The sequence below is a fragment of the Coenobita brevimanus genome, chromosome 61 (genome assembly GCF_032717465.1).
Source record: "Coenobita brevimanus isolate Jiangsu-jjx chromosome 61, ASM3271746v2, whole genome shotgun sequence".
Taxonomy (NCBI): domain Eukaryota; kingdom Metazoa; phylum Arthropoda; class Malacostraca; order Decapoda; family Coenobitidae; genus Coenobita; species Coenobita brevimanus.
This window is the reverse complement of record NC_137014.1, coordinates 8,442,819-8,467,503: the sequence shown is the minus strand read 5'-3', so window position 1 is coordinate 8,467,503 and position 24,685 is coordinate 8,442,819. Positions and strand designations below refer to the sequence as shown.

Here is a 24,685-nt window from a genome sequence, read left to right as displayed (position 1 = left end):
GAATCGGTCTTTAATTTGTACTCCTGCATCAGACAGAATATCTGCTACTGTTCCATCTCCTCCTGGAACCTTTCCTCTTTTCATAGGTGGAAAAGTTTATTTCATCTGATGTTACCTCTGGTACTTCACTTGTGTCCACTGAAAAGTTAGCTACCGGTACTACTCTCTTTGATGCATACAGTTCTTTGTAAAATTCTGCAACTCTAAACACCATCTTTTTGAACATAATGACTACACCATTTTTGTCTTTCAGTGATATAGTTTGTTGCTTCGGACCTGTTCCGGACTTTTTCGTCTTTTTATTGTTTCTTTGGTTTGATCCACCTTTCTATTTCGATTTTAATTCTCTGTCTCTTGCTGATAAACTTATTTAATTCTGTCATGACTATTTTATCTTTATCATCATCTCTTTTCTGTTTTTCGTGAGCTCGAAGGTAGTCTTTAATACCTGTTGGCTTTGGCTTAATTAGCCTTCCTTACTACCTTTGCTCATTCCCTTAACATTTTTTTGTTAGTCTAACACTTAACTCATCAACGTCAAACTAACCATAACTTAGAGTCTGAAAACTGCATTCTTTTTTTACTTCTAACTGAAAAAGCTTCATTTTGGCTTACTTTTATTGGGCATATCTTTTTTATATGTTATCAGTTTCTTTCTCACATACATGAAATTGAATATCGTAGTTCAACCAACCATTCTATGGTCATTAACTATATTTACTTTGTTGTCAACTGTGATATTAGCGGTGGTGTTATTTTTATCTGCTATAATGAAGTCGATATCATTTTTTGCATCTCCATCTGGGCTTCTGCAAGCCTAGTTTCTCCTTGTTCTTTTGTGGAAGAATATGTTCATTATTCTCACGTTATACATTTCAGCAATATTTACCACCTTTTCAATTCAGTCATTTCTTTCTCCCACTCCGAATTTTCCCATTCATGCCTCTCCATTCTTCGAGTTACCAAACACTCCACTGAAGTCTCTTATGAGTATAGTACATCTGGTCGTTTCCACTTCCTTAATCTGGGAGATGTCATCATAAAGCATTTTTTTTTTCATCTGTGCTTTGAGAAGGTGCATCCTTGCATAGTCTAATTACAGTGCATGCTATTCTGTCGGACACACTGCTGAATAGCAATGTTCTCGGCAATATTTCTGTTGCTGGAAATTTTATACCATTAACTCTTTTATTTTTCCTTCCTCTTTAATAAAGTAGGTGGTTGCTGTCATGGAACCGAGTTATTTTGTTTTTTTTTTCTTTTTTGTGGGCCTCGCTCAAACCTATGATATCCCAACTAACTTTTGCTAGGTCAGTCATTACTTTATTAAGTTTGTAATCCTCTGCGAGGCTTCTTACGTTGTATGTGTACATTTTCATAGATTTCAGTTTGTTTACCCGGTCTCTGATCTGCGCGATACTGTGCCTATTCACTTTTGGTGACACACTGCCCGAAAGCACGTGAGGCAGTGAGGTTGGACCTTTAGCAGGCGATGATCGAAAAGGAACGCACGTAAAATCACTACCATTAGAAATGACGTTTGGTTGGGGTGACTGTGGCAATATTATCACCCTTCCACAGTTTAACGTGGGGTGTAATTTTTGTGCAGCCTTATTCAGTATATTCGCCAGAGCCCTATACAGTATATCTATGGGGGGTCCCACGGTGCACGCGGTCTAAGACAGAACCTTATAACTGACGTTCACCTATCCGCCACATACTTATGTATGTATGTATATAATTATTTATTTATTTATACACACACACACACACACACACACACACACACACACATATATATATATATATATATATATATATATATATATATATATATATATATATATAAAGAGAGAGCGAGAGAGAGAGAGAGAGGAGACATAAGTGTGAGGTAATCAGGGAGAGTTGGAATTAGGAAAGAGGAATACTCGAAGCCCAGAGGTTTCTCAGAAAATTTACATCTCCTAGTGTGTGTGTGTGTGTGTGTGTGTGTGTGTGTGTGTGTGTGTGTGTGTGTCGATCACCAGGAGATGAAACTCAGAATTAAAGAGAGAGAGAGAGAGAGAGAGAGAGAGAGAGTGAGCGTTTAAGCCATATCCGGTTAATTAACGTAAGTTAATATTTGATCATATAATTTTAGTATAATCTTTATTATTATTATTTTTATTTTATTATTATTATTATTATTATTATTATTATTATTATTATTATTATTATTGTTTCTAGTAGTAGCAGCAACAGTAGTAGAAGTACTACTAGTAGTAGTAGTAGTAACAATAATATTTATAATTATCACTGTCATTGTAGTAGTAGTAGAAGTAGTAGTAGCAGTAATAGGAACAATAATAATTATAATTATAACTGTAGTAGTAGCAGTAGTAGTAGTAGTAGTAATAGTAGTAGTAGTAGCAACAGCAGCAGCAGCAGTAGCAAGGTGCATTTACCTCTTAAGTGAACAAAAAGAACCAAGAACGTAAGTACTGATGCAACAATCCACGGGTCACAGCCAGTACAGTATATTGCTATGCCACGATCCTACTGTAACAACCTTGCTGACTAGCGATATAAACAGTGAAAATTTTATTGCTACTCTTGTTGTTAGTTATATTCAGTACAAACGATTTACTGCACTATTACTGTATTTCTTTTACAGATGGCCTCATGCCCAGCCCTATTACGTAATACTTTAAGAGTTACATTTAGTAAACGGTGGAAGTGTTTTTACCTTGCCATTTACCACTGTTGTTGCCTAGCATGCAGACCTGTGAAAGAACTACAACCACATCCACTCTGCAGCCAGTATTACTTTTTAAGAAGGGTTGTGTGATAAAGAGGTTTACAAGCGCTTTCGTCACGACTGTCCAAAAAGAACTCTGTTCACGGATCGATTGACAGACTTCTTTGTAATAAAACTTTTAATACTACATTGATTCCAGCAATTAGTAGTTAACACTGAAAAGGGTAAGCGTACACAGGGAGTCTGTTATCTTCCCAGAAGTACTGTATTCAAATATTTTTACCGGTGACACATTCAAGATCCTAATTGGACTAATTGAGCCTTGGTCTGATGTTTTTGCGAGGTATTCACCAGACTTTATGAAAATACTTAGGATTACATTATTAAAACTAGAAGGGCACTCAGTAGAGCGCATCTCTCCGGCAAGAGGAACGTAATTTTCAAACCACTCTTCACAATGGGTTGAACTTTCTCATCACTGATTGGAGTTTCGCAAAAAGTGTTTTCCGAATCCAGAATCTATAATACGATCCTAATCGGTCCCAAAATTTACTCGATTGTTTCCTGGGACATGGGCTATCTAATCACCAAATTTGATAGAAATTTCTCTTTAGTTTTTAAGTAATCCTGCTAACACACAAATTAAGTAGCAAACAAACTAGAGGGGCACTCAATGGAGCGTACTCCTCCGACAAGGGTAACGTAATTTCCAAATTACTCTTCATAATGGGTTAGTTTTTCTTATCACTGATTAGGGTTTCGCAAAAGTGTTTTCCGGATCCGAAATCTGTAATAGGATCCGGATCGGCCCCAAAAGTAAATCGATTGTTCACCGGGACATGGGTTATCTACCTAACAAATTTGGCCCAAATCTCTCTTTAAGAGTTTGAGCAATCCTGCTAACAGACAATCAACTAACAAACATATGCAAACAGACAGGGGTGAAAACATACTCTTATTGCTGGAGAGTAAAACAGGCGTGAAAAATACTCTCTTTGTCAGAGAGAACAAACAGGGGTGAAAACATATACTCTCCTTGTCGGAGAGAACTAGGATCGCAAAACGGAATTCAAGTTTCAGATTTGCTGTGGCTGCATTTGTCAAATCAATGGTGAGTGTAAGGTGCATTTAAATTCTCGCCCACGTTGCTGAATAATATCTGGAATGTGGCATGCAGGCGAACAGTTTCTAATGCTATCGAAGGTTTTATAGATGGTTCCATCAATATTGTGAATTTCCCTGCAATCTCAGCTTAATCGGTACGGCCGCTGATTTCCTTAATGTACAGCTATCATACTCTCATACTCTTCTCACCAGCATCATTACTGTAGATCACAGGTAGCATCCACCGAGGCCACTCTCACTATCAGGGCACTATCAGGGCTGCGGTCTGGCCCATAATGCTGCCCTATCTCACTGGGGGGCGTGAGCAGGTGGCTGTGCGTGCCTGTCGCGTCAGTTACCCTCCGCCAAGGCTACGTGGTGGTGGTGCTCTGTTGTTGTGAGCGAGAAAACACCAATCAGTCTTCAGTTCTGAGATTCGAACCTAAACATGGTAAGGTTAAATTAGACATGGGTTACCATAAGGCCTAGCATAACAGATTAAGGTAATTGGGTAGTCGATCTGGCTAGACTGTAGTATTCTAATGAGAAATCATTATTTTTCTTCAAGTTACATGGAATTATTTATGATTTACCTTATAGTTACATGTAATTACGTTCCTTCTGAGTCCAGGAAGGTTAGATTAACAGACTAAAGTAACGGTGTCGGTATTCAGTTTCCAAGCTAGCCCATAGCAGTGCATATGTAAAGGTGCGAAAATTAGGCATATTTATGTTATCAGACAGACTACGTACTTAACAGAAGTGAAATGGGATAGATTATACTTAGGTTCCAGTGTCCTCTGTTAGGCTGCAGTATTGCGAAAGGACCCCCAGTTCCAGGAGTAAAAACGGGCAGGTTCTGAGCAACCCAAAAATGCTATCAGGTATGTCTCTGACACAGGAAATTAATTTATGTGTTACTTTTCTGTCAAATTGTGCTTGCTGCCAGGCTAACTGACACGGGAAATTTTGGCTGGAATGAATGTGTTTGGTGGTTGGTGGGGACACTTACCATCCACTCGGGTTCTGCCCTTTCCCCTTTTCCTTCCTTCTTTCCTTCCTTCCTATTCAGTCTTTCTTTCCTTCATTCTTTCCTCTTCTTTCTGCCTATAGGTGACTCTACACTGAGTGACAAGCCAAATGGTTTCCTGTACACCAGGAAACCATTTCCTACTCGGGGTAGGAACCATATAACCAAATTATAGCACCTGGTGGTTTAGTGGGCAATGAAGGCGCTTCAATCGGACCAAGCCTGTGCAGGTTAATATCCAAGGGATGGTTGGGGTTTATTGCTCAGGTAATGCCATTCGGGGATGAGTGAGGCTAGTCACTCTCATCTTAAGTGTCAGGACCAACTTACCTAACCGCGGGCTGCTACACTCCTTATGGGGCAACACTGGATTAGATGATGATGATGATGATGATGATGATGATGATGAAAGTGTTAGATATAATTTGCTTCTTCGTGGAGAGATTCGATTAGATCATGGTAAATACGTACCTCATGACTGCTTAGCATAGGTTACAGGTTCTACCTGCCTGTAAATGTGCTGAAGGAAATGAATGAATGAATGAATGGATACGTACAACGGAAATGTAAATGTAACGTAAGGTGGCAGGGAAGTTACATTCACTTTTCTTGCCTCAGCTTCATTTACGTGGTTACATGTAGACTGCCTCCTCATTTTTCAGTTATTTCCTCCACCTAAGATAATAGCGGAAAATAATGAAGCTGTTGGTAATAATTATATTAACTTTACTCTGGTTCCTTTATTTCAGAAAGGTATTATATTGTGTGGGATTGCACTTTTTTGAACAGAAATGGATTCAGATGATGAAAAATATGAAACTTTGATCTCAGCACAAGATACGCTGATGGTCTTAACCTAACCTAATTTGATCAAATATAGCCTCGCCTGACCTAACTTAACCTGACCTAACAGTTTGACAATTCTCTCACCCCCAGCGGGCGTCCCTGGTGGTGTGGGCGGTGCTGCTGGCGTGTGTGGGCGTGCTGGGTGATGGTGAGGGCGTGGGTGAGGGGTACAACCAGAGACTGAGCCCGGAGGAGCGTGAGAGAGTATTTAGGGAGTTGAAGTCGAGGTACCAGCGTGATGATCCTCCCTGCACACCACCCAGTACCCCACCGTCGAACACAAGTAGGTATACATGTTGGTACGAGGGGTTGGTATGAGTTGGCAGGAGAACGGTGGTAGGAAGTGTTGGCAAAAAAAAAAGAAAAAAAAAAAAAAAAAAAAAAAAAAAAAGAGTCGGTTGGAGTTGCTAGTAGTGTTGGATCTGAGTTGGCAGGAAAAGTAAACAAGAGTTGTAGGGGGGACTGGTAGATGTTGATGGGAAGAGTGTTGATACGAAGGACTGGGTATAAAGACTGGTAGGAAGGAATGATAAGGAGGGTTGGTAGGAGCTGATAACTGTGGATAAGGAGAATTAGTTGAAGAGGTTGCTAAGAAGGGTTGATAGGAAAGATGGTCGGAAAGACGGTAGGAAAAACCATGGTAGTAAGAGTTTCATGAACTTGCTGGAAGGATTGGTGGGAACAGCTGATGGGAGGAGTAATGGTAGGAAGAGCTGATTGAGTTGGGAGGTTATGTAGGCAGTGGTAGGAAGGGTCTGTAAGAAGGGTTGGTAGGAGGAGTGGAATTAGGAAAGAACTGGTAGAAAAGGTGTTGGTAGAAAGGGTAATGGTCGGAAGGAATGGTAAGAGGTACGAACTATGGGAGGGATGGTGGTAGACACGGTTGGTAGCATATAATGGTAGGGGTGGTAGTAAGAAGGTTAGATAAGAGTTAGTAGAAGGGTTATTGGTTAGAGGGTTGGTAGGAAGATTTAATAGGAGCTGGAAAGAGGGTGGATAGGAGAATGTGGGAGGAATAGTGACAGGAATGCCCCGGTAGAAAGAGGTGGTGGTTATAAAGATTGGTAGGAAGGGTTGGAGAGAGCTCGCAGCAGGAGAGAATAGATATATATAGGAGAGGATTATGACAGGTAGGGTTCGCAGTGGATGGTATTAGGGTTGTGGTTAGAAGGTTAGTCGGAGGAGTTGACAGGTGGTGGTAGAGTTAGTAGGAGGGGTTAGTGGGAGATTGTATGAGAGTCTCGCAGGAGCTGGTATGGGGTTAATAGGAGGGACATTGAAAGTAATAACCTGTAGGAAGGGTTAGTAAGAATTGCTGGGACTGGAAGAAATTTGTTGATAGAATGGTCGAAAGGGAATTTGTGGGATTTGGTAGGAATAATAGATAAGAGAAGCTGGAGGTTATGACATGAGTTGGGATTGAAAAAAGTTGGAAAGAGGTATGGATACGAGTTGGTTAGAGGTATAAATAGATGGTAAAGGGTACAGACAGTAGTTTGTGGAAGGCATAGATAGGAGTTCTTACGGGGTATAGACAGGACGTGGCTGTTGTTATTGAGTACACCCCGTTCGTGTGGCCGAGCAGCTCCGTCAAGTGCAGTGAACTGCCACAGGCAGTTCGTGCATGAGTCTTGCAAGTGTATTCTCGTCAGCTTAGAAGTCTTTCTTGAAGCTTCTCCTTCCAAGATTCTTTATCCCTTAGGCTCGTTATTCTGCTCTCGTACTTATTTATGGAGTCAGTATCGATACCTAAGAGAAAAGAGCATGATGGAAAATACCAAGGTGTAATATCAAGACAACTTGCTAATGAGGACCGCAAGAATGTCTCCAGTGCTAACGACAACATGGGCCTTAATGCTGTAAATCCAAACAATCTTCAAATTCAGTCTGCTAAAAAGAGTTGCTTTTCCTGCGCTGTATTAAATCATTTAATGGTAAAAGGAACGAATTCATATTGTTTATGGTCATCACAGCAAAGGGATTAATGAAAAATGGTTTTAGTCATGCAATAATCAGATAATGGGTGGAATTCATTACCCTGAAATATTAGCAACTTCAGCATATAAGAATATTGTACACTACTGAGGTAAATACATTAAATGTATTTCAGTGGAAAGAATGATTGATACGTCGAGAGGAAGAAAAATATTTAACTTACAGGAAGACCATATGAAATCGTTACGTTCATTAATTAAACGCTATTGAATTTGCTACGCCACTGTGTAGGTGGGAGGGTGGTTTGCTTTTTTTCTGTCCAAATTTGGGCATAGCCTCAACAGCCCGTTCTCTGATGGCCAGTAGTCCTCCTACATACTTCACCACCAGATGTCAACACTTCGGCGTTAACTCCCACCGTCCATACGGAATACATGCGAGGGTTTTCTCATGCAAGATTGGTGTATGGGCATCAGAGGGGATGTTTTTACATGTCGGGGAATCTTACGGTTGATCTGTAAAGTCTGCTTTAACGAAATTCGTATCTTTAAACTTTTACCTGCCCAGCCGAGATTCGAACCCGGTCCATTGGGAATGCAAGCCACCTCTCAACCGACTTGGCTACAGGGCATGGTGAGTGGGTGGGTGTGAAGGAGGGTGGGTGGTGGAGAACTAGGTTCATCAAGGAATAGATCCATGTATGGATTAGGTGTTTCCCAATAAGGAGAAAATACGAGAAAATCCATGGAGAAAAAATGATTAATGGGGGAAGTATGTCGAGGGAAAACGATGTCGATCGGAAAAATTATGTCCATATGGAAAAGATTCATGAAATAATTTTTTAGAAATAGAGAAGAAGAGGTGGGTATGGCTACTAAAACTATCATTTACCGTTTCCATATTACAATTTATCATTGACTTATATGCTACTTACGTCTCTTTAATATCGACACAGCTTGCATAATTAACATGAAAAAGAATATTGTAGTGTGCTGTAAAACAATTTTCACTAAGAAATAAATGCATCGAAACCCATTAAGACATCGAGAACACAGCAGGGAGAAAAAATAAAATACAACTGTGAAAAAAATATGTAAAACTATTGCAGGACAACTAAGTAGGCTAACATTGGAAATTTAGATAAAAAGTATGTGTTGCAAAGCCCTACATAATGGAGTCATTCCCTTCCCAAAACATCCGAACTTTTCAAATAGAGCACCAACTATCTGGCTAAGAATGATGGCGACGGGAGAACTGTGTGGCGGGGACTATGAGCTTTACCATACACCAGCCTATCATGCCCCGTCACATAGTCATCGAGGTACACACTCAGCTGCTCATTCCATCCCACCCTAGAGCCGCTACCGATTGTGCCTGATTCCTTCACAACCAAGGTGGAGATCGCCTATGAGGAGGAGAAGAAGATGAAGGTGCTGTATGGTGCGGAGAGCTACGATGGGGTCTTCAACATGGGCGTCCTGCGATATGAGCTGGGTATGTGGTATGAGAGAGAGAGACAGAGAGAGAGAGAGGGGGGGGGTTGTAGCTATTATTACCCTCTTCCTACAAATGAGGTTATCTCTAGAGACGATCTGAGTTTGGTCTGATTGGAAACTATTTTACTGAGTAGAATATTTAAGATTCTCTATTATGACTAATACTGTCACATACACCGTGCGAGCACACATACCTCTTACTGTCTAAAAGATTGTTGCCTAAACTTACCTTTAGATAACTGTAGCTAAAATTTATGAGAGTTTCTGCAACTTATGTAGGGGTGCAGAAGTTCAGCATGAAAAGGATTAGTAACAATGATTTTACTGTTTACAACTAGAATACACTTGGGGAGCGCAAACCTCCGCCAATGCCGGATCCGGATCCGGATCTGCCCCCAAATTTAGTCAGTTCTTTCTTGGCCCATGGCCCACCCTTTCCCAAAATTTCATTGAAATTCATTGAGAAATTTTGGAGATATCGTGTGGATAAACAGACAGACATAGGTGAATACATAACCTCCACCAACTTTGCTGGCATAGGTAATGAATGTACTATTAAGGAATTAATTATGCACCTAGAAGCTTTGTTTTCTGATTAATGTCTAGAGATAGCATGATCTAAGTTGTACATTAGATTTTACCAATCTTACTTGTGCATAAGATACTATAACAATTAAGTTCTCGGTCATCGACCTTGCCCTGTGACACTGACGCTTCACGTATTGACCTCAAAACATTGTCAATTTTTCGTTGTCTGACCAAGAACCCATCCATCAAGTTTTGTTACAATCGGATACACACACACACACACACACACACACACACACACACACACACACACACACACACACACACACACACACACACACACACACACACACACACACACACACACACACACACACACACACACACACACACACACACACACACACACACACACACACACACACACACCACATACACAGGAATGAAAGCAATACATTCCCTCGGAACCGTCTGCGGGTGTAATGATTGTGTTTATACTTAATATCTAGGCTATTCGTATTCGCCTACTCTCTTCCTGTTTTTTCCTCTCCCCATCCATTTATTATTCTGCCCAGAGTTTAATTATTTGTTTGTCCCTCATTAACCCTTTTGCCGCCTCGCCTCACATGCAGGGGAGGGTGTGTTGGCGTCGCGGCCGTATGCGTGGGAGGAGATTATTCACTACAGTGTGCCAGAGGACGAGGCGCTCTTCATATACACCGACACTGCCTGCGAGGAGACGGACGAGGGCAACTGTGATCCATGTTAGTTGAAAGTGTTGCATGATGGAGTTCAGTAGGTAGCTGGGGGAACTAAGGGGAAATATGGGTAGACATGCACATAGGCAGATAGATAATTATACACATACAAAGAGTCTGAGTGGGAGTTCATAATATACATAAATTGTCTAGCTAGTTATGTTCTAGTGATTAATGGCTGCTGTATTAACAGATCCTTAAGTATTCAAAGTATGATTATTTTGATGAATATTAAACAGAAGACTTTTAACCAAAGGGCAGCTCATTAACCTAAACTATTTATCAGATTTTCACTACTTGCCCATCAAAATTACTTCTGTTGTAATTGGAAAAAATACATGTTGTGGATAGAGATGATTACAGTTATAGTGTACACCTATGCAGAGCAAATAATGATGCGTGGGTAAGGTGATAGAAGTAATAAAGAGAAATTTGCAACAACCAATGTAGCTCTGGCAGCCAGGAAATTTAACAGCTTAGCCTTAGTCTGGTAAAACTTAGGTAAAAATATATAGAAAAAGAAAATAAAAGTTCGACCTTTTGCAGGATGTACTAGAAATAATTTAATTCTTTGTACAGTGTAATTATATTCACCTATCTGTTAATCTCTCTCTCTCTCTCTCTCTCTCTCTCTCTCTCTCTCTCTCTCTCTCTCCCATCTTTTTATCTACCTATCCATCTCCATATCTGTCTCAAAAATGTTCGGTCTCCCATTTTCTTCTTTCACAACTCCCCCAGGGAAAGCCTGCTACGCCAGCAACTTGGAGCGCCTGAGTGAGGAGCTGAGGGAACTGTTCGGCTTCGGTGATGCCAACGGTGACAGTGGGTACTACGGGGCGGGCGGCATCCTGCAATGGGGCCCCCAGTTTGACTACGAGTACAAGGGTATGCAGGAATGTCGGGGTCTGCGGTGTGAGAGGTGGGAGGCTTGTGTCACCAACGACGAGGAGGACGCCACCATGCACCTAGTATACCACTGGTCAGGTCAGTTGCCATCAGGGCCCTAATTCTCCCTAATACTTCTTCCTAAGCGATTTAATTTATTAGTACTCCTTACTATTCAATCTCGCGTCATTTAAATCATTCAGATACCACCAAACTCAGAGGAAATAACCTACAAATTTATAATAACTAACCATATAAAAATTAATATCTAATGAAGAGTTGTTATGGAGCTTCCTTAACCGACGAGAATACGGAACCAGGAATGATGTAGTTAGTTTACCTTAACCTCTCCGCTCTGGATGGTATACTCGGGTATTTTTCTCAGGCTAAGAGCAAAAAAATTTGTAAACCTACTCAACTCAGGCAATAAAAAGAAAAAAAAAGTAATATTTTCTTTGCAATTGGTATTGGGCACAAAGAAATATATTTGGACAAACATTAACCATCATCATCATCATCATCATCCGGACCTCCTTTCCTACCCTAGGGCAGGGTGAGGAGTAGCAATGTCCAGACAGCCCAAATTTGCCCAATCCAATGGGCCACGCTTCCATTCGCTCATTATTCAAGCCCCCGGAATCCTGGCTCTATCGGATACACCAAAAACATTCACCACGTTCTGTAGCTTCACAAAAACGTATCCGATTGAGTCAATCCGGACGCTGCCACGTTAGAAAGGGGTGCCAAATCCCTGATCATGCACTTCTCACAACATTCATCCAGCCAGCTCGATCTCTTGTCAGTTCTCTAGCCTCACCGACTTCCAAACCTCTCTTCCTCACGCACTTATACACCATATCTCTCCACCTTCTCCTTGGCGTACCTCGCCTCCTCCCTCCTTCAAATTCACTCAGATATACCTTTTTCACCATTCTATTGTTATCCATTCTCTCCACATGACCATACCATCTCAGTGCACTGTCTTCGATTCTGGTGTCCACCGACTTCCTCACTCCACACCTTTCACGAATCACATTATATCGTATCCTATCCACCATCTGTACTCCACATACATTCCTCAGCAGTCCCATCTCCACTGCTCTTACTCTTGACTTTTCATTTTCATGCCACACCATAGTCTCACATCCATATGTCAAAGTTGGCATTAACACTCCTTCATGTAAGCCTCTCGCAGCTGCAACACTCAAGCCTCTGTTTTTTATCAAGGCCTTCATTGCACCAGCTACTTTTCTTCCTTGTGTCACTCTACTTTCAACTTCTTTTGCACATTTTCCTCTCTTTTCTATCACTGTACCCAGGTATTTGAACTGTCTCACCAATTCCAGTCTCTCTCCATTCACTTCAACATTGCACTGGGAGTCACCTTCTCTCTCAGTAACCATCACTTTACTTCTCTACATTTACTCTCAAAGCACGACGCTCACAGACATCAGCAAAACTCTACACTAGCCTACCAAGTTCTTGTCTGGTGCTTGCAAGCAGTACTGCATCATCAGCATACAACAAATTTGAGATATTCCATCCATCACCATTCATTATCAACGCCATCCCTCTCTCCAATATTCGTGTTTTTACTTCTCTCATCACTCCATCCATATACATATTGAACAACCTTGGGGAGATAACACAACCTTGTTGCACGCCCACACCGATCGTGAACCATTCACTTAGATTCCCATTAACCCTTACACATGCTTCACTACCATCATAAAAACTCTTGACGGCACCTGGCAGCTTACTATCTACACCGTACATGCGCAAAACTTTCCACAGTGCTTCTCTGTCCACTTTGTCATATGCTTTTTCCAGATCCATGAATGCCATAAACACCTTATGGTCCTTCTCACAAGCCTTCTCTGCTATCTGCCTCACTGCAAATATTTGATCCACACATCCTCTGCCACTCCTAAAGCCACCCTGTTCATCACTCACTAGGACTTCTGATATCTCTCTTACTTTCTCCATAATAATTCTTCCATATGCCTTCCCTATCACACTCAATAAACTTATGCCACGATAGTTCTTACACTCACTTTGCTCATCTTTATTTTTGTACAGGGGTATAATCACAGCCTTTTTCCACTCTGCAGGCACAGTTTCACTCATCCATGCCTTCTTAAATATCTCCAACAAGCACTTTATTCCACTCTCTCCACTACACTTAAGCATATTTGCATACACCTCATCAACCGCAGCTGCTTTCCCATTTTTCAGCCGCTTTACAGCACTTTTCACTTGTTCGAGTGTCACGTCTCCTGGCACTGCATTCCTGCTCTGCACACCCCCATAACCAGTCATGTTCTCTGCTCTCTCTATTCCCATTCATCAGGCTTTCAAAATATTCTTTCCATCTGGTCCTTACTTCATCCCCATGGGTTAATAATCTACCACCTTCATCCTTCACACCATCACATTTCTTTCCGCTTTCACTTCTACATTTCCGGACCTTTTTCCAGAATAACTTCCTATTTTCAGAGTAGTTCGCATTCATTTTTCTTCCTAGGTCATCATTTACCTCCTTCTTTTTCCTCTTCACTAGTCTCTTTACGTGCTTCTTGCTCTCAACATATTCAGTTCTTATTTCAATTGAACCCCTGTCCTGTAACCAGTTAGCCACTTCTTCCTCTTTTCCTCCACCGCCTTCTTAATCTCCTCATCCCACCATGCCGTACCTCTCGTCTTTGTTGTTACTCTTGCCACACCACACAGCGCTTTAGCATTCCTAACTAAGCAATCCCTATATGCATTCCACAAGCTGTCCAGATCCATTTCATTCCAATTCACTGATTCTAACTCTTCCTCTACTTGGGTCCTGTAATCATCTGCCATTTCTTTGATCATCAGCTTCTCAACTTTCAGTCTTTCTCCCTGACGGCTCCTTTCTCTCATGATCCACCTTACTCCTCTCAGCTTGATCTTGCATACCACAATCATATGATCTGACAGACCTCCACATCGTCCTCTCACGGCCCTCGTATCAGCAACCATTCCCATCATCGACCTCTCTACGAGCATGTGATCAATCAGGATTCTTTCAACACCATCCCCGTTCCCTCTATATCATGTATATTTATGTGCATCTTTGTGTTTGAAATACGAGTAAAGAATGTACAACCTCCTCTCCTGACACATATCCTTTAGTCGCTTCCCATTATCATTTTCTCCTGGTACACTATAACAACACATTATGTCATCCTCAGGACCAGTGCCTACTCCACAGAATTCTCAGCGGTCAAGGAGTTAACCTGGCTAAGATTTTGTCCTTTCGCAGCTGTGGCTTAATGAAACTAAGGCAGTACTACGACTCTACATCCATTCCTTAGTACTTCTTCGTGACCAGCAAATAATAATGAGTCTACAACTAATCTGTCACAGCTCGTCATTCAAAATGAAGAACGGACAATGTTTATCCAAACTGAAATTGGCAGTGTATACTAGTTTTCCAGGGGATTACTAACTGTAACTCTCCCCTAACACACTTCACCAGTGTCATGCAGTGCTGCCCACTCGTGCCTGGTCACTTCACCTGTATTTTGCTTCCAGATAAGCTGAGAAATATTTGGCTTACACCTTAACGACCAACTACAATGGCCATTTTCCTAGGGTATACTGATCCAGTCATGCTCCACCGCCCAAAAGTCCCAGGCCGTCGTGTCCACTCCCTTCGATACATCCCACCCATTTCTGCTTCCAATCCTTTTCGATTTTAGCAGAAATCTGTACCGATCAGCCTACGTTGCCCTGTCTTTACGCTCAGTCCTACCCGCAGATCTCCTCCCATCCCATTCATTTTTTGACTCCCTATCCTTGAATTTAGATGAGAATACTTTGATATAATCCTTGTTGATTGATTTACAGGGTCCGTGATCACTAGGTAGGCTATATTCCTCTTGTCTCTGTCCTCCTTGTACCAATATCCCACCCCTTTTTACCCAGTCCTCCCTTTTCTATTTTCTGTCTTTTATGCCTCTATATATTTGCCTTGTATGGCTGGCCTGAATCGTTCTCAACTCACCTGTCCTAAATAAAGGGTTCTCAAGCTATGGAGAGCGAGGTTGTCTCAGGTGGGCGACGAGGTGACTTGCAATGATAAACGTGAATTTTCTTAATAATCTTGCATGTTTGCACTATCTAAGAAAATGTTTGCAGTTATTAGAAACCAGCTACTCTGCTTAACACTGCACATAGTTACTCTGCTTAATACTGACTGACATGACCACTGGAGTGAGTTGAAGGCTATTTTTAAGTACGACTTTGCTGCATATGTAAGGGAATATGGCGTTGAAGGGATGTGAAATGAACTAGCTGAAACTGAAGTGGCTGAATGGATCTAAGCAGACTTAACTGGAAGGGACATGACAACCTGTACTGACGTGACTGTATCTACACTGACTTAAATGAAGTGGAATTACTCTGACTGAGCAAGAATGGATGTTAAGGATCTGACTAGACCTGAAGAACTGACATGACGGGACCAGAAACCCAGATTACATCATCTCAGTACAATCGGGTCGAGTCGATTGTCCCTCACTGTCTTGACTACCTTGCCCCGACCGAGTCGGGCGGGGTATTGCTTTTGGTCGAGTTTCTTTGTTTCTGTTTGATTCATTGTTTTTTCTTTATTTCTTTATTAACTACATTACGGAAAAAGGGCTGAATGAAATTATATGAAACTTTCAGGGTACGTGGGCACTGGTCCCAAAAGAAAGTGATTAAATTTTGGAGGTAATCGAGTGGCCTTGGAAAATAAGGCCACGGATTTTCAGAGGACTGTAACTTGAAACCGGTTTAAGATATAGTTACTGTTGTGGACATGGAGGAATTCGTAATATGGGTTTTCATTTGGCACCAAGACCTTTGACCATGAGTGACCTTGAAAGGTCAAACTCAAAGTCACGGATATTCAGGGGACAGTAACTCGAAAGTGGTTGAAGATAGAGAAATACTTACTCTCGTCAACATATAGGAAGTCCCACATGGGTTTTTAAGTGGTACCATGACCTTTGACTGTAAGTGACTGAAAGGTCAAACTCAAGGTCACCGATATTCAAGGGGCTATGTCTCGAAATTCGTTGAAGATATGTTTACTATTACCAAGATATAGGAAGTTTCATATGGGCTTTCATTTGGCACCATGACCTTTGACCTTGAGTGACCCTGAAAGATCAAACGGAAGATCACGGATTTTCAGAGGGTATAACTTGAAAACATTTGCTCCATTACCTTAGACTTTAATTGTTTACTGACACTAAATGGCAGTACCAATTTAGTACTTAACTGCAATAAATTAACACTTGTCGGGCGGGATTTGTTCCGCCTGGCACCACTTCCATCGTTTGAAAGGAATTTTGCTTCTTTGTCTGCAGTCGATATTTATTATTTATTTACATAATTACTCTTTACTTTCTCCTTAGCTAATGAAAACTGAAGTTACTGAAATAACAGTTTTTACATTTTCTTGTAGGAATGTTTCTACCTTTTTAAACTATAGCTTATTCTGTGGAAGAACATTTAATTTTCGACATGGCCGATTAAACAAGAGGGAAAATGTAACAGTTCACAAATATCAACATAAAAGAATATACGTAAGTTAACCAACAAATCTGAAATAAGCAAAACTTGGCTAACTTAATCCAATGCAACTAACCTGAACTAACTGAGCCCAATAAGCCTAACTAAAACTAACAGATCTGATCTAACCTTACAGACTAATTTGCTTTGGCCTGGCCACTAGGACCTCGAAGTTAACAGTTCGTCTTATTTTAATTTAAATTCCTACTGACTCCATCAAATCAGTCCCAGTATATCAGAGTTGTATGATTTTACTGATCCACATGATTTAGTGTGTTAGTATAATAAATCACTGACTTGGCGTGAACGCCACGGGGATCATAGCCTCACTCACTCTCTGACTCCACTCACGACGCAGACCTCCTCACAAGCATCTAGGCAGCAACTCTTTCCTCATTAAGAACTATCTCCCGACAGGAACAAACTACTTGCACCAGCCATGAGTTTTGCGGCCTTTCCCTTGGTTTTCATTATCCATATCCAGGGTTAACTAATTTAGATATCACCCTGTGATCATAATTAACCTCAGGGAACCGCGTCATGTGCCCATATAGCTGGAGTTCGCGTTCACGTGTTATGTGCGTAATAGGCCCCAAGTAAGCCTCAGTCACACGGAGTAATAGCTCGTTACGCACCTGGTCGCAACCATGATATCCCGTGATCCTGCGAGGGCATATAGTACCAATAAGTCAATTCGCTGCCCCAAGTCATTGTTTATTATCCTTGTCTCACAGCCCAAAAGTAAGACAGGAACACCAACGCTTTAAAGAGGCCGAATTTCGTCCTTCCACACAAATATTGACAACGCCAAATACTCAGAATTTGTGAAACCATAATATCAAAGGTCAGACCAGTGAGACAAGCGATATCATCATCTGACCTTCCGTAGCTGTGGATCACACTACCAGAAGTGGATATTACCAAGACTTTATTTCTGAACAGACCATTTGCTGGTTCATCCAGCAAACCACCACAAACCTGGATCTTGATACTGGTCCAGGGGCCTTTCCTCCAGTGGCTTCGCATTATCGTTGAACTATTAAAACTAGAAAGCACTCAGAGACCGCACACCTCCGACAATGTCATTGCCATTAAAAGGATCCGGATCCGGATCCGTTGAGATATTGTGTAGAATACATTGGATCCAGGTTCGTCTCCAAATTTAATCAATTTTTCTTTGACCCATAGTCCACTCTTCCACTTTTTTTTTTTCAAGTTCATTGAGAATTTTTGGAGATACTGTGTAGGATACATAGGAACCGGATCCGGATCCAGATGCGCCACAAAATTTAATCACTTTTTTCTTGATCCATGGCCCATCCCTCAGCAAAAATTCATTGAAATTCATTGAGAACTTTTGGAGATATTGTGCGGGATACATAGGATCCGGATTCGGATCCGCCCCCAAGTTTAATCGTCATTCTTGACCCATGGCCCACCCTTCCCCAAATTTTCATTGAAATTCATTGAGAACTTTTGGAGAAATCGTGTGGACAAACAGACAAACATAGGTGAATAGCCTACATAATCTCCTTCCACTTCGTTGGCAGAGGTAACTAGTAAAGAAAATAATGCATTGTAAATTATCCCTGTCTTTGTAACAGCATATGCACTTTTCCTGGATTTATTCATAATGAATGCACAAGTGGACCTCATCAAGAAATGGCTTTATATTGTCGCGCCTATGCATTTCATAACTGTACGAAACTTTTACGTTAAAACACCACCGGCCATGTTAACATGCTGTATATAGGTCCTATCAGTTGATGCCAGGACTCCATGTCTTACGATCTTGAGCCATTTACCTGCTCATCCCTCTAGCTCAGAGGTTTGCACGAGGATCTCAGCCGACTTCATCTCGATCTTCTCCATTCTCTCAACATGCCCGAACTATCTCAACCTACAGTTTTGCATCACCTATCTCACATGTCTTACGCGAAATCTCTCTCGCAGCACGTATTCCCCACTACTGTCACTCAGTGAAATCATACTTGTCCATCTCGACACTCACCTTTCCATAAGTTCCCGTCTGCATATAATCGTTTTCTCTGACAGGCCAGTAGAGAATTGCACCTCTCACGGAGGGAGGAGCACTCTCATGGTTAAAAGCGGCAACAGTTCCCTAAACTTATGCCATTCACCTCTCATTCTAGCAACCCCTGCTCCTTCCCCTGCATGCAGCATGACCCCCTGGTAAAATAAATAAATAAATAAATAAAGTAAAATAAAAATTACACATTCCAAGCGATTAACTCCTCAATCGACACTTTCCATTCTATCGTCTACAGTCGTGAGACCCTTACATATCGAACTATGACAATTTCTGGCCTCCTGCAGTCTACCTTTCACTTCATTACATCTTTGTGGAGTCCATCTATTACAACTGTACACACAGTGAAATCCTCCCATCTCCCCTTTTTACATAGCACAGGGTCACACACATTGTTCCACGACATTACCACCCTTACACCTGCTGACCGTAACATTTGTTTTGTCAGTATTTACTTCCAGACTCTTTACTTCCATCCCATCCTTCACCTGTAAAACTTCTCAATGGCTTGATCTATGCTTTCATTAACCAAAGCGAAATTATCAGCATATAACAGTTCCCTCGGAAGTACGCATCAAAATTCTCTCAACATTGATTCAAGAGATAAGCTTAATAGCAACAGACTCAGCACTGCATTAAATTTAATGCTCACAAACATTGACTGGGAATTCCTCGTTTAGTCTTCCTTTCATTCTCACAGACATATTTGCCTTTTAGTCAATTTCAGCATTAGCCTGACTCTCCATTCATCGATAAATAGTTTGTTCATGGCCCATTTTACTGCCACCCACGGCACTTCACTTTGTTTTTCTGAAGTAATTGTTCTTGCGACTGTCGGACAATGAATGCTACATTACACTTGTCTTTTCTTGGCATAAAGCTAAATTTATTTCCCTTATGCTTATTTTCTCTCCTGCCATGCTATCAGTGACTCTTTCCAAAACCTTCATTTTCTGGTCTATGGGTCTGAATCCTTTGTAACTGCCTCTCTCCAGTGCATCACCTTCAGCTGTATACATAGGCACGATCAAACGAAACGCAATAGCTATTCTCCAGTCTCTTTAAAACTACGTGTATGCCTGCTGTTTTTATCAGGTCAGGGTGAAAACAAATAAGCTTTAAACAGTTTATGAAATAGACCGTGTGTTCAAAAATATCTGCCTAAAAACAAAAATGGAACTCACCAGCATTCATCGTGACATCATTGATCACTGGCGTAAAGCTACTGTATTTGAGCTGGTGTAGGTTTATAATTAGTATGTGTTTGTATGCATGTTTAAGAATATGGATGTCTTCGATTAAGTATATAGATGAACATTCTAGCTACTGCCTGTACGTAGATAAATATATACACGTGCCAGGCTGTGTATACAATTACGTGTTATTTGATTTGATTCATGTCCTATATCATTATTATTAATAATAATAATAATAATATTATTATTATTATTATTATAATCATCATCATTTCTCTCGCCCCGGGGACGCAGATCGGCATTATATTTAGGGTAAATCCAGATCATTTCAGTTCGCTGAAGGAATTTGTGCCAAGGCAATACGTAGTTCAGGCAGATTTATTTCAACCCTTTGACTACTAGGCTTCCCACCAGCTGAACAAAATCGACTCGAGGTAACCTAAGAGAGGTATATTATATTTTTTCCATCCGATAATGTATTTTCCTAGCCTTGCATTCTCCAGTTGTTTATATTTACCTTAGGGAGGTATCTGAACTGAAAGAATTAGATATATTTCTTTAAACGGTTGCACACGGCAAGGATCATACGAGACTTCACTTTCAGGACCTTAGAGTGGCAAGAGTCAGCTAGTATTCTGTGTTTTATTCCTGCTCTCTCCAAGTATTTTTATTTATTATAAGGAGATGCTTGAACTGAGTGAGTAAGGTATAGCTTTACTAACCTCTTCACTACTAGAGATCCCTCCTGATGCTGAATTATATCACCTGATGGTTCCCTTGACTGAAATGAAAACACGTAATTGTGCTGAAGGGGTTAATGCGCCAATAGCAGGAGAAATGGTTAACTCTATCCCCTCCTCCCCACTCAACGGTGCAGACTCGAACTGGACAGTAGCCAGCAACGGGCAGCAGGTACCCATCTCCATTGAGGTGTACGCCACAGACAAGTTTGGACACTTCTTCGAGCGCCAGGTCATCCAGCGATACGACTTCTACGAGTTCTACAGGGACATCAGACCAGACGTTGACAAGCTGCAGGTTAGTCAGGCAAGCGAGCCGATAAGTGGGAGCTAAAACTGAGTTCAGGCAGTTGGAGTAGACAGGAAGGGAACCTACAAATAGATCAGGTAGTAGGGAAATACAGGCAGACAAGCATGCAGTCAAACAAGGGGAAACTAGGCAAAGGGTTAGGCAGATGGGAATGGCAAGAGAGGCCTCTACTAGGGAAAGGCAGAAATGGAAGCTTGGAAAGGGTTCAGATGGGCAGGGAAGGCATGTGATGGTGTGTGGCTTGAATGACTCCTGGGCCTTAAACAACAGGCTGTTAAATCTACACACAGATTCGGAAAAAATATATTTATATCCTGGCTGATATTTGCGTTTTTTACAACAAATAATCCGTGGCTTAGTGCCAGAATAAGACAGAACCATTACATCGTTTTCATGGCACTTTCTTGGAATTAATATTTTATTATGGTGTTAATTTCTTGTTACAACTTATCTAGAAAGATAGGGAGATGGGAATTTAAGGTCAAGTTAAAGTGCACGGAGTATAAGCAAATGACGGGGAAAGAAGCAAGACAGGAGAGGAAGGTAGGATGATAAGGCAGGAGAGGAAGGAGGGGAAAAGAAAAGGGGAATCTAAAATAGTGGTCAGGCAGGTGCGGAAAGTAGAAGGTGAATTCAGGAAGCTAGCAAGGCTTGGATGATTCAGTTTGAGATTGAGGCAGGCTAAATTTGAGGCAAGTTGGGATGAGGCAGGCTAGACGTGATGAGGGATATTAGGAGACAAGCAGATTTGGGCGAAGAGGCGGGTTGGCAATTGAACAAGCTGAGGGTAAGGCAACACTAGAGATAATGCAGATGTGAGGCAGACTGTTGATGAAGCTTACTGACTTGGTAGAAGGTAGATGAGGCAGGCTAGATTCTAAACAAAGTTCCCTAGCTGAGCCGGATGGTAATGCGGTTTTCTTAACTTCCTCACATCGCATATCCATCCTTCCACCTTATACTTTTGTACCTACACCTTTTCCATATCAGTTTTCTTCACCATTCTTCATTCATCACGCTTTCCCCTTCCCAGCATCCGCTCTATAATCCATAAACCCGCATCCACTAACTCTCCCCTTCACTTCCAACTCGTTAACGTTTTGGTACGAAAATGTCGTTTTTGCTACCTCCAGAGGAGATATAATGGAGAGATTTTCAAACTGGAGAAGTGGAAAAAATATTTTACTAACCGTTTCGCTACTTTGGGTTCGAAACTCCTGAATAAAGTAGTCTGGCAATAACAAGCATAAAGCAAATATCATTTCCAACTCTTCTTCTTCTTCCTGCGTCACCCTGGATCTCGAAAGACGCTCCTTCAATCCTCCCACCTCCAGTGTCTACTTCAATCAATCAATCAATCAATCATTTCCTGTGGCACCCTCGGGGATGCATAGGGCCTCGATGAACTCACACCACCACATCCTATCTTGTGCTAACTCCTCAAGATCTCCCCAACACTCATCTCCAGCTTCCCGTCTCATTGTCCTCACCCACGTCTCTTTTGGCCTTCCTCTAACTCTCCTACCAAGTGCCACCCACCCTGGTGTACCTCGTACTATTCCCTGTCTCCTATACACATGTCCTAGCCACTTCCATCGTGAGAACTTAACATATTCATCGACCGGCTGCACTCCCGTTATTTCTCTAATTCTACTATTAGGTATCCTTTCCCACCACTTAACTCCTAATATTCTTCTAAGTGCTTTTTTTTCAAACACCAAGAATTTATTTTCCATAGTCACTGTGCTGTACCAAGACTCGTGTCCATAAATTAAGATACTCCTAACCATTACCTTATAAAGTTTGATTTTTGTATGCACAGAAAAATTGTTATTATTCCAAATATTTTTAAGCATTCCCATTGCCTGATTAGCCTTCTTTAACCTTTCCTCGAATTCAAAGTTCAAAGAACCATCCTTGGCTAAATAAGTACCTAAATATTTAAAACTATTAACTTGCTTTACAACCATACCTCCAATTACACATTCCTACGCATTTTCCATATTCATATTGATTATTTCAGTTTTTCCACAATTAATAACCAAACCCACCTTGCGACCTTCACTCACCAAACAGTCCAACACTCTCTGCAACTCTTCTGGCCCATCACAAATCAAAACTATATCATCTGCATAATCTAAATCCAAAAGTTTCCTGTTCTCTCCCCAAAGTATACCTGCACCGGTTTCTGTTCCAACGCGTTTCATAATGTAATCAATGACCAATATAAATAGTAAAGGCGATAGAACACCACTTTGAATTACTCCGGACTTGACTTCAAACGAATCACTCAGACAACCATCATCCATCACTTTACAAAATGTGTCCTCATGCATGTTCATAATGACCCTCACAAACTCCTCTGGTATTCCATAATGTCTCATGATCTTCCCCATAGTCTCTCTCGAAACACTATCAAAAGCCTTTTCAAAATCAACAAAACAAAGACTTAACGGTACTCTCATTTCATTAACTTGCTGCATCAAATGCCTAACTATAAAGATCTGATCATTGCAACCACGTCCCTTTCTAAAACCAGCCTGTTCATCCCTCAGAATACCCTCAACCACCGGCTCCAACCTATTTAACAACACTCTACTGAAAACTTTCAAAGCTATCGGTGACCAAGAGATTCCCCTCCAATTACCACATTCACTCAGGTCTCCCTTCTTCGGAACTTTAACAATTACACCATTCTTCCAAACTGATGGTAGTAACCCCGTCACCCATATCTTATTGAATAGCTTGGTCAAGATCATTATTAATCTATTCCCCTCCACTTTAAACATTTCCGGAAATAAACCATCCTCCCCTGGTGCCTTATTATTCTTTAACTGTTTTACTGCTTTCTCCACTTCTGCAAGCCTCAACTCTCCTGTTTCTATATTTAAATCTTCCTGAGCAGATGGTATATCCTCTTCTGGTGGTATTGGTCTATTAAGAACTGTCTCAAAATGCTCTTTCCATCTATTTTTAATATCTCCATCTTTGGTCAATAAATTTCCTTCCCTGTCTCTAACTGGTATTTCCTTGCCTTTACCTGCATTACCACTCAGTTCTCTAATCGATTCATATGCTATTCTTTGACTCTGTCCATCATTTTTGTTTATTAAGATTTCAGTCTCTGCAACCTTTTCATCCACACATCTTCTTTTATCTCTCCTAGCTGACCTTCTTACTTCTGAATTCAAACTCCAGTACGCAGCTCTTGCTAATTCAATCTCTCGTTCATCAACGCATTGCATCTCACTCCTCAATTTAGCCTCACCTCTCTTTTTTATCATATCCCACGTTTCCTCTGATATCCATTTCTTTCTCCTGTCTACTTCATCAGATTAAAATCAACAGCCATTACCTCATCACAAACCTGCCTCACCACCCCACCTCGCATATCCACGTCACACAGCTATGGTATACTTTCCTCATCTTTTCTGTCTACCATACCACAGCCTCACTAAAACCTTAACGACTCTCTCCC

At 41.2% G+C, this 24,685-nt stretch overlaps 1 protein-coding gene across 1 annotated transcript in view; it reads left to right on the top strand.

The window, feature by feature from the left end:
* The first annotated feature begins 4,137 nt into the window (after window positions 1–4,137).
* The window catches only part of LOC145403600 (uncharacterized), a 37,260-nt gene continuing 16,712 nt past the window's right edge, over window positions 4,138–24,685 (top strand). The window contains exons 1-6 of the mRNA XM_080275276.1: window positions 4,138–4,191; window positions 5,808–6,000; window positions 9,009–9,146; window positions 10,309–10,440; window positions 11,173–11,418; window positions 21,035–21,195. Of these exons, the coding sequence (XP_080131402.1) occupies window positions 4,138–4,191; window positions 5,808–6,000; window positions 9,009–9,146; window positions 10,309–10,440; window positions 11,173–11,418; window positions 21,035–21,195 (924 nt within the window). The remainder of the gene's footprint in view (window positions 4,192–5,807; window positions 6,001–9,008; window positions 9,147–10,308; window positions 10,441–11,172; window positions 11,419–21,034; window positions 21,196–24,685) is intronic.